The following is a 16,166-nucleotide window of genomic DNA, read 5'->3' on the forward strand; positions in this document are numbered from 1 at the left end:
TCAAAATTTTACATTGATCGAGACTCGAGTAAATATTTGTTGATTTTTTTTATTACATTTTATTTATATTTTCTTGGAAATTGATAGTAGCAAATAACAATGATCAAAAAGTATTTTTTAAATGAAAATTTTCGTGTCAAATTACTTGTGTTAATTGTTTTAAATTTATTTATCTATACAAAAAAGTTAATAAATAAATTTAGATAATTAAAAAATCTAATTAATAAAATAAAATAAAAGTCACATTGTTTTGAAGTAACTCACATAAATATCGTACAAGGTTCAAATAAACAGTATTAAATTTCAGACAAACTTTTTTTTTTTATTATTATTTAACTCTATTGTTTCAGACATGACATACGGTATATTTAGTTGAAAGTTACTGGACACTTTGAGAGCTAAAAAATAGTTACCCTTTTTTTTTTTTTTGTTTTTATTCAATTCACGTCTGACCGCATCAAATACGTGTCTACTTACTTGTTCACTCTTCAAGTAGAACAATCCCATGTGTAGTCAGACAACAAAACGTGAGAGTAGATAAATTTTTGTATCACTTTATTTTATTTTTATTCAAAAAAAAATTGATATGTAAAATAAAGTCTTACATAAAATATTAAAGAAATATTATTTAAACATTTTTTTATTTCTCAAATTAATTGTTAATAAATTAATTCAATTGGTAAATTAAATTTTTGTTAATGAATTTTTTTTTTTTTTTTCTTTATTTTAGACAGATATATTTTAGAAATTTTTGGATTTATAAACCGAGATAAATATTACAAAATAAATAATAATAAATAAAATTTTTTTTTTTACCTTTTGATCAATGTTTTCACATTTGTTTTTATTCTTGATATAAATTCAAGATATTTGGAATGTATCGAAATAATTATTGGGGTGCTAGTTCAAAGCACATGTATCAAAGCTTATCGTACTGTCAAGATGTATTGGATGATTCATTGGGGGATGAAGAATTCCAATTGGTCGTTCGATATATATTTGGGGTGACTAAGTTTCCGGAGTGTCGAATAAGCCTCAGGTGTAAAATATCTGATGGAAAAATAAGGAGTGGCTTGTCCCAAGGGTTTAAAGCACAATAAAATAAAACCATTAAAAAAATATTTACAATTCGGATGTTATATAAAAGAAATAACATAAAACAAAAAAAAGCAAAACAAGAAAAAAATGTACTTTATGTTTTTTTTGTTCTCTCTTGAGTGAAAGAACAAAAAACATTATTTTTTTTTATGTTTAAAATTCTTTTTTTTATTTTTGTTGGATAAAAACATTCAATAATGTTCTTGAAAAGACAGGTCAATTTGCCTTTAGCGAATTGAATGTATATCCAAATGTTGATAAGGGTTTTTTTTATTTTATTTTTATAATTTTTTTTTTGTTTTAGAAATAGTGGAAGCTGTCAGAAAAGGTGGAGGATCACCATTGAGACCTTTGATTGATGAAGCTGCTGTTGAAGAAGAGGTAATTATTTAAAATATATATATTTTTTTTTTGTTTATAAACAAGTCAGTAAATTGTTAGATAATTTTGTATTATTTTAAAATTAAATTTGATATTTTTAAATGAAATAAAATGTTTTTATTGATAAAAATTGACATTTACTGTCAATGTTGAGTGACTCATTGTGATGTTATACTTGTCAGTTTACAAATTAAAAAACAAGAGAACTTTTCCATCAGAAACATCACAATATTTTATCATTTACCAAGCAATATTGAATTTAGTAATTAATTTATATTGATTTAAATAATATTACATGTAATTTTAAATGAGCTTTTGGTAAATTAAATTAATTGGAAATTATTTTTAAACAGGTGGCAACATTAATGCGACGTTGTTGGGCACAAGATTCTGCAGATCGACCTGATTTTCCAGCACTCAAACAAACTATTCGTAAAATCAACAAGTGAGTAAACCATTTAATTTAATAGAAAAAAAACATCTATATAACTTTTAACGTTTGATATTTTAATATCATGGTATATTTATCAACATTAACATGAAGAAATTTCAAGTAAAAAATATTAAATAGAAAAAAAAAATAAAACTTTTTTCATACTGATAACTGACTGATGAAGTTTACATTTAGTTTTTATTAAAAAATGAAGAAATAAATTTTTTAGAAACATTTTGATGAAATCCGGTATATATTGCGTTGAATAAAATTTGATATTTAATTAAAAATTTCAGTTTTCATATAGAGTGTCGTATAAAGACCATGACCTTGTGTTGGCATATACCAACTTCAAGTGTATATGTTATTTTCCCAACGGTACACTCATGATTAAAATAAATATATATCCGGAAAGGTCAGATGAATTTTAAAATATATACGTCTTTTAAAAAAGTAAATAATAAATTTTTCGTTTTTCAATTTTTTTTTTAAATTCTAAAAGAAAAAAAGTCATTTTTTCTTTTATTATTTTGAGTAACTCAACAACGATATGGTCTTGAGAATTTATAATAATTTACCTCGAAGGTAGTTCTCATTAAAATTGAAACAGCTAGCCTTCTTTGAAATTTTTTATTTCTTTTTTTTTCTTTTCGTTTATATCTATGTCCAAGGTATATACCCAAGTGTCCAACAAAAATAAAACAAATGTGATACAATTGATGCAGTCAAAGTAGAACTAGAGACAGTAAAAAAAATAAAAAAATAATTCGTTTTTTTTATTGAAAAAGAATAGAGACTATTTTTTTTTATTATTAAAATTTGGCTAGTGAATTTTTTTCAATTTTAAAAATAGGTTTTATTTAAATTATTGGATAAAAATAATAAAAAAAATTTTGTTGACTTGCATTTTAATGGCCGAGATAAAATTTTGATTGCAAAATTATTATTATTATTAAAACAAATTAAATATATAAATATTAAAAAAAAGAGAAATTTAACGAGTTGGATTTCATTGTTTCATTAAAAAAGTTAATTAATATAAAGCCCTAAAGTGAATTAATAATTAACGAACTCTTGAGTTTTATATCAATTTGAAAAGTATAAAGATAAAACAACCTTTCAAGAAAAATAAAATATAAATTTAAACAATAGAATATACATTAAAATACCCAAGGTTGTATATAGAAAAACTTTTTCTATAAATTAAAATAATCAACAATGCAATTATACTTTGCATGAAAATAAATAAAATCAAGATAAAAAAATGTTTTTTAAATAAAAAATTTTAATTGTATTTATAAATTAAAGTACATTTTATATATTTATAATTTTTATTTTGATTTTATAAGCCTCGAAATGAGTGAGTCGAGGGCAAGTTGTGTTATTGATTTGTAACATGGCTGGGTCAAATGTTGAATGTACAAGGTGGCAATAAATTTGCTGAGTGTTTTTATAATACAAAAAAATTATTTTCTATATACACACAAGAGTTCATCGTCCTAAAGAACAAAAAAAAAAAAAATAAAAAAAAATTGTATTTACAAATTTACGTGCATTATCTATTTCGTATCTGGATCTTTTTTATTATTGTGAAAAAAAAAGTAAGGGAAACCATGAAAAGCAAAAAATTATTAAAAAAGAAAAAGGAAAAGAAAAAACAGATTGTGGTAAAAGTAAGGGGAAAATTCTCAGTGTGAAGAATGATGTTTTTTTTCACAAAGAAAACCCATTTTCATATGTACTTGTTGGGAAAAAGGCAATGACCTTTTTTTTTTTTGGTTCTTTTTCTCATGGGGGGTCAGTAGATGTGTCAAAATAAAATTGATGACACTATGATATCAAAATCAGAATTATATTTTCAATAGAATAGAAAGGAAATATATTCATAAGCAAAAAAAAAAATAAAGTCAATAAAAAAATCAAAAAAAAAAATAGGATAATCTCACTTTCATGATTTTGACATTTGAAAATCTTTATTATATTTTTTTTTAATCTTCAAGTGACTCTTGATATTTCTGATTTTCCCTAATTTTATTATTTTATTTATTTATTTATTCATTTCGTTAACTATTTTATTTTGATATTTATTTTTTCATATTATTTCTTATTTATTTTTTTCCACCAACTTATCATGAGAAAAGTTTCTTTTTTTTTTGTTATTTCGTATAGTAGAAAAATTATGAGGGGTTTGCCATGAATATACGTGGTATGTGTAAGAAAAAGGAAAAAAAAAAAAATGTTTCTACGGGAAAATAAAAAAATGATAGACAATTTGCCACTGGGGAAAATGGTCATTTATGGTTTTCATGTAGCTGATATTTACTTGATAAATTTTATTTGGTTTTTTTTTTTATTCTAAAAAGTTTAAGCCAAAAGACAGCGATAAATTGAGTTTCGTATTTTATTTTTTTAACGTTGTAAACTGTAAAATAAAATCTAATGAATAAATAAAATACGAAAATTATATTAACATATATTTGATGTGAAATAACGCAACACTCAATGATATTATCCAACTTGAAAATATAATTATATAAAAAAAAATAGAGTAAAAAAAAAAATAAAAAAGTTTAACTCATTCAAAAGACTCGGAAGCAATTTTTTGAGTTATATTTCCGCGTGAACTTTGGCATCTGTAAAAAATTCAAGAAAAAAATTGTGAATTGATGTCCAAACTGAGCTTTTTATCCTTTTCATGTGAATAAAGTTTTCAACCAAATGAATTTTTATCGTTTTATATTTTCCTCAAAGATATAAACCCTTGCATATATAAAAACATGATAAATTTTCATTTTTTATAAATTTTTTAGTAAATAAAATTTCAAGTATATTGTATAGATTACAAAGAAAATAAAATACGACAAAATAATATCTTGGGAAATATTTATTGCTATTTAATATTATAAATTATTTATAAAAATTTTAGTAATGATTATTTTTGTAATCTTTAATTTACGAGATTAAATGCAATGACATTATGAATAATTTATATGTATTTAAGTTGATTTTTTTTTCAAATTAATAATAAAGTATAATTATTTTTTATCGTTCATTGAGTGAGCTGATGGTTAAGTCAGGAAGAGCACTGCCTACAGTGCTCTCGGTCTCGAGTTCAATACTCAAGCAAAAAATTTCGGGAAATAAAATAAATGATGATGGTAGTTTTGTTGCAAAATGTGATAAATTTTGACAAATGTGGCTTGGGCAAATATAATCTAGCATAGAGTAGGTGAACTACGCACTTGGTCTATGCCAGAAAATATCTGCCTTCAAACACTGGATACACACAATAAAAAACGTATTTGTAAACAGATCACAAATTGAATCACAGATCCGTTTTTTTTTTCTTCTGTCACATCATGGATAACAATTTAAAAATTATTGAATTGATTATATTAGTCGATAAATGTCTATTGATTGATAAATATATCTTGATCAATTATTGTATATGTACTATATATATGTATATGTTTCTAAATCAATAGTTTAATTAAAACTAAGATCAAGCTTTTAAACTTTTTATTCGATTATTCATTTATTAACTCGTTACCATGCAAAGAACAAAACAAAAATAATATCGTCTTTCTCACTCCCACAATTTTCGATGACAACTGTTTTTTTTATAATAGGAGATTTAAATAGTAAAATTATTTTTTTATAAAACGTCTATGAACAATTTAAACACTGTATAATATCTAGATGTAAAATGGTACTTTATTTCCGTTGAAATTTTATGGTCCAGCCTTGTCAGCAACCGGATGTGCCATACTTTCCACAAAGTTGTAAAATAATCAGATCAATTCGAATCACGTTTTCCACTTTTCGCTATATATATATATTTTTTTTTTTATTCTCTAAACTTTTATTATTTTTATAACTTTTTTACGAAAAAAAAAAAAATATATATTTCTACCAAATCAAGATGATATTTTTTGATAAAATTCTCACTTATATATTTTATTTTTTTTTTCATAAAAACAAAATACAATTCATAAAAAAGAAATAAAAAAATTTAAAGCCACCGAAAAAGATAAAAAATACATTGTTTCACACACGACAACAATTGTCACGATAAAAAGATATTACTTTTCTCTGAAGCCGTAAATTGAGACAGCCGATTAAACGAATATTTTTCTAGTTTTTAATTTATTTATTTAACAACAAACGGAAAGCCGGAAAATTCTGAAAATTTGTAAATATATAAAACAAAACCTCCTCAAAATTATCCACCATATGGATTTTCGACCGAAACGTTTGTTGTTAAATAAATAAATCTCTTTTAGTACAGCCCTTGCCATAAATAGTCGCTTTAAGATTTCTCCAAAAAAAAAATACTGTCACAGTTTTTTTTTCATCTTCACAATACGCTTTCATCATAAAATTCAACAAACACTACCTCACATAAAAACAATTTTTTTTTTTTTCTCTTCGCTAGCTATAAAAAAATCTTTGCAATCTCGATGGAGTATAAAAAAATAATAATAAAACACTAACTAACCTAGATGAAAAATAAAACATCAATAAATCATAAATTTTTCCAATCAAATAAAATCAATAAAAATAAAAATTAACTGCATCATTTATTTTTAAATTGATGATAAAATTTATTACAACAAATTTACTAGAAAAATTTTACAAAATAAATTACAAATTTTATATATCGAAACATAAAAACCCGTGTTTTTAAATGTCTTTAATTTTTTTAAAATTTTTTTACATTGTTTAAACAACAATAAAATAAAAAATAATTTAAAAAAAATTCTCGTATTTTCATTAGCCCTTTAATTTATTTAATTTATTAATTTTTTTCTATTTTAAAAATCAAAATTTAAATTTCCACTTTATCGCAATAATATATTTCAAATTTTATTTTTGTTTATAAAATTAATAGACTATCATTTGATAATAATAATAATTCCATTAACATTTAACAATATTCAAATTTTCCGTCTGTAATTTTGAAAATGATAAAGTGAATCAGGTGACATGTAGTCATGTGACACACCATACACTATTATTTTCATCATCATTAAAATAATCAAAGTAACAAAGTGTCAATTATTACAGCCCACATTTCACCCACCACCCATTTTAATTATTACAAAATTATCAAAGGATCAAAATGCCCAATCAATACAATTTACAATCTTGACTTGCATAATTTTTTCATTGAAACATAACAAAACAAAAAAAAAGATTTCATATGATTGCTTGAAACACAGACCATATAGAAATTATAATTTGCACATTTCTGAGATAAGTGAAATTGGTTATATCCAATCAATGACAGTAGGACGTCATAAACAGCTGTTAATACCACACAAATGTCTGGATGTCATCATCACAATTTCAAGTATATAATCAAGATTGACATTTTATTGTTGTGTACACCTTTGTTTGAGAGATAAATACGGCTTGAATATATATGTCTGTGCTTGAATACGGTCAAGTGAAAATGAACAATAGTCACTTTCTTTGTTCTGACTTCTGACTCATCAAGAATATCATAGCATAGCTTCAATAATAATAACAAATAAAAATCAGTATTAGGCAAATTGTTGTATAAAAATTGATGATATCTATTTTTATTCTCTCCCTAGTTAACACAATTTAGCAATAGTGTAAATTACATTTAGAAATATACTTGGTACTAATTTTTCTCTTCTTTTTTTTACCCTCATTTCTTTTTTTTCTTTTTTTTTTTTACTATATCAGCTATTTGCCTGAAGCTTTTCTTAAACACGTGCTGCTACTTGACGTTGAAACTACCAAAATACAGTCATTACAATGACCTGATTTTATTATTTATTTATTTTTTTTTTCTATCCCTCAACTTGTCATTCTTTTTTTCTTATATCATATTTATTATTTTTTTTTTCGTTCTACTTTTTTTTTGTTTTGCAATAATTTATGTATGTCAAGTTTTTCGTATTCAAATTAAAATGAGTATTTAAATTTTTATAAAATAGATTGATTTATTTTTATTTTTTTTTTAATTAAAATTATCTTGACTTTATTTTTTATTTCAATAGTTTTTATTATAAATTTGATTGAATTGAAAATATAAAATTCTAAAAATATAAATGATTTGAAATAATTAATTTTATCAAATACATGTATAAAAGCTTTTTTTTTTTTATATACTCGAAAAAATTTGTATATTTATTTTTAGAATAGCTTCAGATGTATATCAATTTTTATTTTCTTTTTTATCTTTGTCAGGGACATGACCTGGAAAATAATCAATAAAAATATACGTGGTTAAATCAAGAAAGATAAAAATAATAACAATGATAAGAACGATAAATACGAAAAGTGAGTTAAGTGAGTTGTGTGTAAATAAATAAAAAAAAAAAAATAGTATATCATGTGTTGGAAGGGCATCGATCGTACTTGGCGAGACTGAGGTGATTGTAAAGATTGTTACTCGACCCTTGAGAGCCTCCAGTCCATTGAAATTTTTTTTTTATTTTTGTTTTTATGAAGGTTAAAATATTTTCAAACTATATTCAAAAAAAAATAAATAAATTAATAAAAAACAAATATTTATAATTCAATTTAAAACTTTATTTAAATTTAAGACAAACAAATATTTTTCAAATGACTAGAAAAGCTGTGTAAAATTGTTTTTCATCAATTTCAATTGCATCGTGATATTATTCTGCAAGTAAATTAATTATAATTATTTATATTTTTAATTCTATTTTATTTTTTTTATTTTTTTCTTGCAATTTTGAGTCGTGCAATTAGTTTAAAATTGACGTGGAATATTTAATATGATCACGTCTAGTTATGTCAAAGAATCTGTTTATAAATTAAAAATTTTCTCGGTCAAGTAACAACGTTATCCTGAATATTCTTGGATAATATACAAGTGCTGTTGGTGTTGCTGTGTATATATACATAGATTTCTGTGGTTGGATGTTTCGAGATATATTGATGTAGTCGTACATTGAAGCACCACATACAGTCGGTATATATTTACACATCAATAAAGTTAACAAACTTGCAATATTTTAGTCAGTTTATATATACGGTTTTATACAGCTGATATTATTTCATGAAATTATACAACGGCTTCTTCATTTAATTAACCACGAAATTTAAAAATAAATTTATAAATAAATTCTCATTTAAAATTTTCTTATTTTCCTGGAAAATTTATTTATTCATCTCTATTTTATTTATAAAATATAGGTACATATATTTTTTTTTATATTTTAGATAGTTTTTTAAATTTATTTTTCATGTTTTTTTTAAAAAAAAAAAAGATATTTTTTTATGAGCAGCAATTAAATAGAGTTTTAAAAAAAGGAAAAACTATATCCTTGCAAATATAGTGGTTTTTTTTTTATTTAAAATCAATGAATGTGTCTGGAAAAGTTTTTAAACTGTAAAAATATTTTTTTTTATTGAGTATTATTTTGAAAATGAGAGAATGTTGGATATGAATTTTATAGACAATTGATCGACCGAGTAAAGTTGATTTTTATTTTCAAAAAATAATAGAGTATTTTTTAAATCGTAAAATAATAAACTGTCTCATATTATCTCGGAAATTTTTTATCTTTTGATTATTGATTAAATGAAATAAAGTAAAAATAAAAATAATTAGTAATTTATTTTTTGATGATAATTATTAATTGATTTATTTGGTGATATCAAAATTAGATTCCCAAGTCAATCTTGAAACACAAAATATGAGTAATTTGATAATAAATAAAATAAATAAAATATGAAATTGCATTCGAGTGAGAGATGATAGTAGCTCGCCTCTTGACATTGATGGATAATTAAATCTCGATATATATAGAGTTAATTTAGTGTGATTGCGTGAGTATTGATTTGTTCTTGAAACCGAATACTCAAAATTGGCAGTGGTCATTATTGAAATTGGCCAAAAATTAAAATAGATAGTCAATTTTAAATTGACCATTGGGAAAAATATAAATAACAATTATTTAAGCTTTAAAAAATAAATAATCTATTAAATTTAATAAATATTTTAATGCTCTTTTTATATTGATATAAATTTATTGACAACTAAAAAAAATTTTGCCTGAGATAAAAAAATTCTGTTATTATTTAAATATATCTCAAGTTTTAAAGTTTTTGATTAAAAAAAAATTGAAATAATTATCCTTCGAGACAGACTGATGTCGAATATAAAAAAAATTAATCGATTTTAATATAGATTATTATAAAAACTTGATAAATTTATGGATAAAAAGAAAAAAAAAATTTCTATCAATAAGGTGAATGATTGAGAAAAAAAAATTGAAGATTTAAATTATGTTTGACTCTTGAAAGAATTCTATGGCAAGCATTAAGCTATTAGAATAACTTTTCAATATTATATCTGACAAGAACAGCAAATTATATATTTGAATTAAAAAAAAAATTAAAAAATAATCTAAATATAAAAGAATATATTTATCCAGCTTAAATTTGATCCTCGCTGATCGAGACAATTTCCATTTTCACATAATAGATATAAATTTTTATTTGAATAAAAAATTGGGAATAATAATCAGAAGACTGACTAATAGGATTATCAAAATTGATGCATTGATATTGCATGCACATTTTGATAGGAAATTCATGGAACTCATACAGCTGGACCATGAAAATAATATAGATGTATATTTTGTTGATTTCATTGCAAAGCTTCATCAATTTCAAATTGTCGTTCTCGTTATTCATTAATAAAAAAGAAATAATAAAAGAATATTTTATACAGCTGAATTTAATTAAATAATAATAATTTAAATTAATTAAAAATGTCAAATAATTATTAATTTACTTTATGATAATTCTGACTAATCAATTTTTGTTTTTGTTTCAGAGATTATGAGAGCAGTAATATTCTGGACAACTTGCTATCACGTATGGAACAATATGCAAATAATTTGGAAACACTGGTAGCTGAACGTACTGCTGATTATCTCGAGGAAAAACGTAAATGCGAAGAGTTGCTGTATCAGCTGTTACCAAAGTGAGTTTTAAAATTTTTTTTCATATTTCTAATTGACTATTAAATTTTGTTGTTAGCTAAACTATCCAAGTATATTTAAGTCAAATTTATAGATTGTATTTTTATAATTACAAAATATATTGTTAAAGTGGTTTTTTTTTTATTTTAAATATTTTTTTTTTTTCATGATATATTATGATCAGGATATTTAATTTTAATCATCTTATTTTTTACTATTTTTGACAGGTTAATTTGAACAAAAAAAAAAAAAAACAAATTGTATGAAATTGGCATTTGATAAATTAGTCGTTGACTCGTGTAGCTTTTTATTTTTTTTTGAATGAGGATATCCGAATGGAACATTGATGATAATGTTGAACGTAAATTCTCAATTATTTTTCGAGTAATTCAAAGAATATTCTTCTTTTATTTACACGTGTAGAATTTTTTTTTTCTTTGTATAATAATTTCACGAGAATTAGATATTAGAATAAATTTTTATTTGTACAATCAAGAAAATTAGTTAATATTTTTTATATTTCAATTTTTACTGATTCATATAAAAGAAGATAAAAAAAAATAATTTTATTTTCTATTTTAATTTATGCTGTTATTTTATTTTTTTTATTATTTCGTAATAAAATATAATTAAATTTTATATTGAAATCACAAAACTCTAAACATTAAAATGATGAAAATTGTGTTTAAACAATGCTTTATTGTATTTTACTTTTTATTTTATTACGTGTTTAATATTGTATATATATTTTTTTTTATATCTGCTTGTATGTTTGTGATGAAATGAATTGTCGTAAAATTTTTCTATTCCCACAGGCTCTTTGCAAGATTGCCACACGTATAACTCTTTAATTTTTCTACTTTTTTAGTTTCATTTTCATTTTTATATTTACACTATTATTATTATAAATATAATTATAAATATTAAGTTCATCAACCTCAAAACTTTCAATATTTTTTTGTTTTTTAACTTTAGTCATTTTGACGATTTATTTACAAGAGAGAGAGATTTGTTATATTTTTTTTTTTTGTATTTAAACTTCAACGAGACAGCTCATTCCAACTTGAAAAATACATGAACATAATTTATATTTACAAAATACCATAAAGCTTTGTTCACGTGACAAAAAAAAATTAACATATTTTAATTAAATTAATAAACATAAAAATATTAATTTATATATTTTTTAATATTATTTTACAGATCAGTGGCATCACAATTGATTCTTGGCCAAAGTGTCATTGCTGAGACTTATGATCAAGTGACAATTTACTTCAGTGACATTGTTGGATTCACAAGTCTTTCAGCTGAAAGTACACCACTTCAAGTTGTTGATCTATTAAATGATCTGTACACATGTTTTGACTCAATCATTGAAAACTTTGACGTCTACAAGGTAAATTTAAATACCCACATTTTATTTATTCCTAATTTTCAATTTATATTTAAAAAAATGTACAATAATAATAGTATTTCTTAAATTTAAAAAATACAATATATTTCACTTGTACAGACAATCGTAAAATACCCCAAAAATACATTGATATCAATGCAAAAAAAAAATACATTTCAATAATTCTAGTAGATAAAATACACGTCACATTATTTTATTTTTTAAACATTATTTATTTAAACAATATTGTCTTTGTATTATTATTATTATCTACAAAAAACAGTGCTTTTTTATTTTTAAAAAAGATAAGACCTTTGGGATGTTTAGCCATTATTCTTAGGCCTATTCCCAATGCGAATTAAACGACTAAGTTAAATTTACCTCTCAAGGTAAAATTTCCAACAAAATATTTCAAAGTTTATAAAACAACAAATAAATATCTATATATCTGTGACAAAAATATAAAATATGTTTAAATATATACTATATTCAAATGAGGTCAGATAAAATCAAGTTATTTAAATTTTATTTTATTTAAAATATTATTCGCACAAAGCTGGATATTCTCTTTGAAATATTGATATTGTTTTTACGATGAAAAAAAAAGTAAAATAGATATTAATATTGTTATATGATATGTGTCTAATTAAAAATAATTTTGAAAATTATTTTATATTAAAATGAAGGACTGTATTTTTTTTTAGCAATAGCCAATGTTATGGGGTAGTTGGTTAATGTCACTGATGCAGTTGCAAAGTTTAATGGATAGTCTCCATTAAAGATATAGCATCATTGCCGAGTTACTCAGTACCTAAGTGCATTTGCCACACTTTTAAAGTATTTATACATCCATCAGTAAAAGTTTTTTTTTTTTCTTTTTATCTCCTTTTTTTAATCCTAGATATTTTTTATTTTTATTGTCATTTTTTCCCAGCTGATTCTTTTATTATTTATAAAAAAAACATGAGATTATTATATACACTTGTTTTATTTTATTTATTAAATTCATTGGAAATTTTATTTTGTGTATATTATCATTGAGTTTAATGTCTAATGTATGTATGTTTTAGCAGTTTGAAATGTGTCTAACTAGATTAAATTAATGGCGAGTGTTCAGAGTGACACTTCAAGTTTGTTGTTTGTTATTTTAGTGATATTTATTCAATATGATGTATCACGAAATATCAGAACTGGGCAAATACATTTCAATAGAAAATTGGAAAAATGAGATATTTTGAAAATGAATTGGGTCACTTGAATTATTTTCATTTTTCCTGGTATTTTGTTTCATCAATTAGTCATTTTTATTAAACACAATTTAATTTTTTCAATGAATCTTCATGCATTCAACTCAATCATTTTTTAAATTGAAAATTAAATATCTAACTTTGATGAATAATAAAATTTTAAATTTTACTATTATGCTAATTTCATTTTCAATGATTAAAAATATTTTTATTATGAATTTAATTTAATCTACAATTTAATATGATACAATTTAAAAATAATTGTAATTAAATTGTAATTGGTATTTGAATAAAATTAAAAAATCACAATGTGAATTTAAATTCATTGAAATATTATTTTTTCTTTGTCATAAATAAATGAAATTTTAAAATATTTACATTTTGTCAAAAGTATTTATATTTTATCTATCTATTTATATTTTAGATTGAATATTTTATTTTTTTTAAAACTGTCAGTCAAGAGTTTATTGATTTTTTTATCAACGAAAAATAATTTATTTCTCTTTCCATTTTGATCAACACTCTGTCTGAATATTAAAGCTCATATATTTTCCACCCTCTATGATGATATTTTTACAATGTTCTAGATTTTAAATTTTCCCCTCGACTTTTTTTTTCTTCTTACTTTTCAATTTTCACAGATAAACATTATACCCGCAAGCTGTATTGAAATTCGATCTTTAAAAAAAATATACAAGTACGCAGGAATAAAAAAATTTATCCATCTACGTGAACTGATAAAAAAAAAAAAAAATAAAAAGTGCGTGGGTCAAAATGAATTCTTGAGATTTCTTTTTGCAATATCAGAAGATCCTTCTGAGGGTAAATTGAGATAACGAAGTCTCGTGGAAAATGAAAAAAATAAATAAAAAAAAAAAAAACTTTGCTTCACTAAAGCGGCTGAACCTTTGGAGTAATAATATATTTTTTTTTTTTTTATCTGAGAGTAAAAAAGACGAAGAGGAATCGAGGCTGCTCATGATTTATCTTACAATATTTGAAATAGCTTTCTTCAAATTTTTTTTATTAAGATTTAAAAAAAAAATTTAATAAAAACATTGAAAAAATTAATTATTCATGTTATTATTATTATTTATTAATTTAAGAGTTTAAAATTAATGAGAAAAAATGGATATCCGTATGAAAAAGAAAAATAATAATGTAGAAAATGAAAATAACGAAAAAATATTTAATTTCATGGAAATTTGAGAGAAATAATTTTTAAATTTTACATTTTTAATTTAATGTATTAAATAACATTTGGTTTATTTATTTTTTCTAGGTTGAAACGATAGGTGATGCTTACATGGTTGTGTCAGGATTGCCAATGAGAAATGGAATGAATCATGCCAGAGAAATAGCGAGAATGAGTCTTGCATTACGTGATACTGTCATGACATTTCGTATTCGTCACAGGCCACACGAACAACTCAATCTTCGCATTGGCATGCACTCTGGTAAATTTAAAATCTACTATGTATATTACTACATCATAAATCAAAATAACGAAATTTTAAACTACCTCAAAATCAAATCAAAATTTAAATTAACTTGAATCCCTTTATGAGCTAGTAATTTTTCAAGACAATCCTTATTTGCATTCAGTTGCTGATATTTTTATTTTGCCTTTCTAAATTTATATCTTCATAAAAAATTATAGCTTTTTGGATTTTTTTGGTTTAAATTGTTTAGAATTTTATCCTTTATTACTGGTTAAATTTTTAAGACAATCCTTTCTTGCGTTTACTTGCTGGAAAAAAAATAAAATTGAAATCGTAAAAATGACATAATGCATATGTAGTACTTTTTGGCTTTCTAAATTTATACCTTCATAAAAAATTATAGCTTTCGGGGTTTTTTTTCGGAGTCTAAATTATTGTTTAGAATTATTTCTTTACTTTATATGTGTAAGAAAGATTGTAATATTACAAAAAAATACGGTGCGATGGTGTGGCCCTCAGTCTTGTCAATATAAAAAAAAAAGCAGTCATAAATAAAACATCATAAATTTCAATATGGAAATGATAATAAAAATATTATGAATGAAAAAGAGGGGAATAAAATAGATATCTATTTTTAGACAAAGGTATTTTTATACTATGTATTTCTCGAGGGTTTGACAAAAGGTATAAAGACATAGTTTTACTGATAAAAAAAAAAAAAAAAAAAAATGACAGGTACAATGATTTGACATTTGCTTAAATTCCTGTGGGTAAAATCCAGCCCTTTGTGTATATAAAGTTGTTGAAATAATTTTCCGATAATGTATCGGGTATCAGTCAAGTATTTAACGAAAATCGGAAATATAAAAACAGTAGAGTAGATCAATATTCTGGGAAACGGAATTTTTAAATTCATTTATTTATAGTTTAATTAGAAATTTTGCGATAGAAAAAATTATGTATTGATAAAAAAATTATTAAATAAGTGATTATTTATTATTTATATTTATTTTTGACCAGTGATTTCTTTTTTTTTTTTTGATAGATAATTTATTATGGCACTGTTGCCAACGGCTAATGCATGGTGCTCTTGCCAACGATCATGTCATATTTTTTTAAATCAAATTAACATTGTCAACACGATAAATGAAAAAAAAATTTTTTTAAATATAATCAGAC

At 22.7% G+C, this 16,166-nt stretch overlaps 1 protein-coding gene across 6 annotated transcripts in view; it reads left to right on the top strand.

The window, feature by feature from the left end:
* Positions 1-16,166, top strand: part of LOC122849971 (atrial natriuretic peptide receptor 1-like) — a 54,091-nt gene that overhangs the window by 31,194 nt on the left and 6,731 nt on the right. For all 6 annotated transcript variants that reach the window (XM_044148919.1, XM_044148921.1, XM_044148920.1 and 3 more), the window contains 5 exons: positions 1,403-1,479; positions 1,833-1,924; positions 10,758-10,907; positions 12,109-12,301; positions 14,828-15,002. In XM_044148919.1, coding sequence (XP_044004854.1) covers positions 1,403-1,479; positions 1,833-1,924; positions 10,758-10,907; positions 12,109-12,301; positions 14,828-15,002 — 687 coding nt within the window. The remainder of the gene's footprint in view (positions 1-1,402; positions 1,480-1,832; positions 1,925-10,757; positions 10,908-12,108; positions 12,302-14,827; positions 15,003-16,166) is intronic.

Source organism: Aphidius gifuensis, linkage group LG2 (assembly GCF_014905175.1).
Source record: "Aphidius gifuensis isolate YNYX2018 linkage group LG2, ASM1490517v1, whole genome shotgun sequence".
Taxonomy (NCBI): Eukaryota; Metazoa; Arthropoda; class Insecta; order Hymenoptera; family Braconidae; genus Aphidius; species Aphidius gifuensis.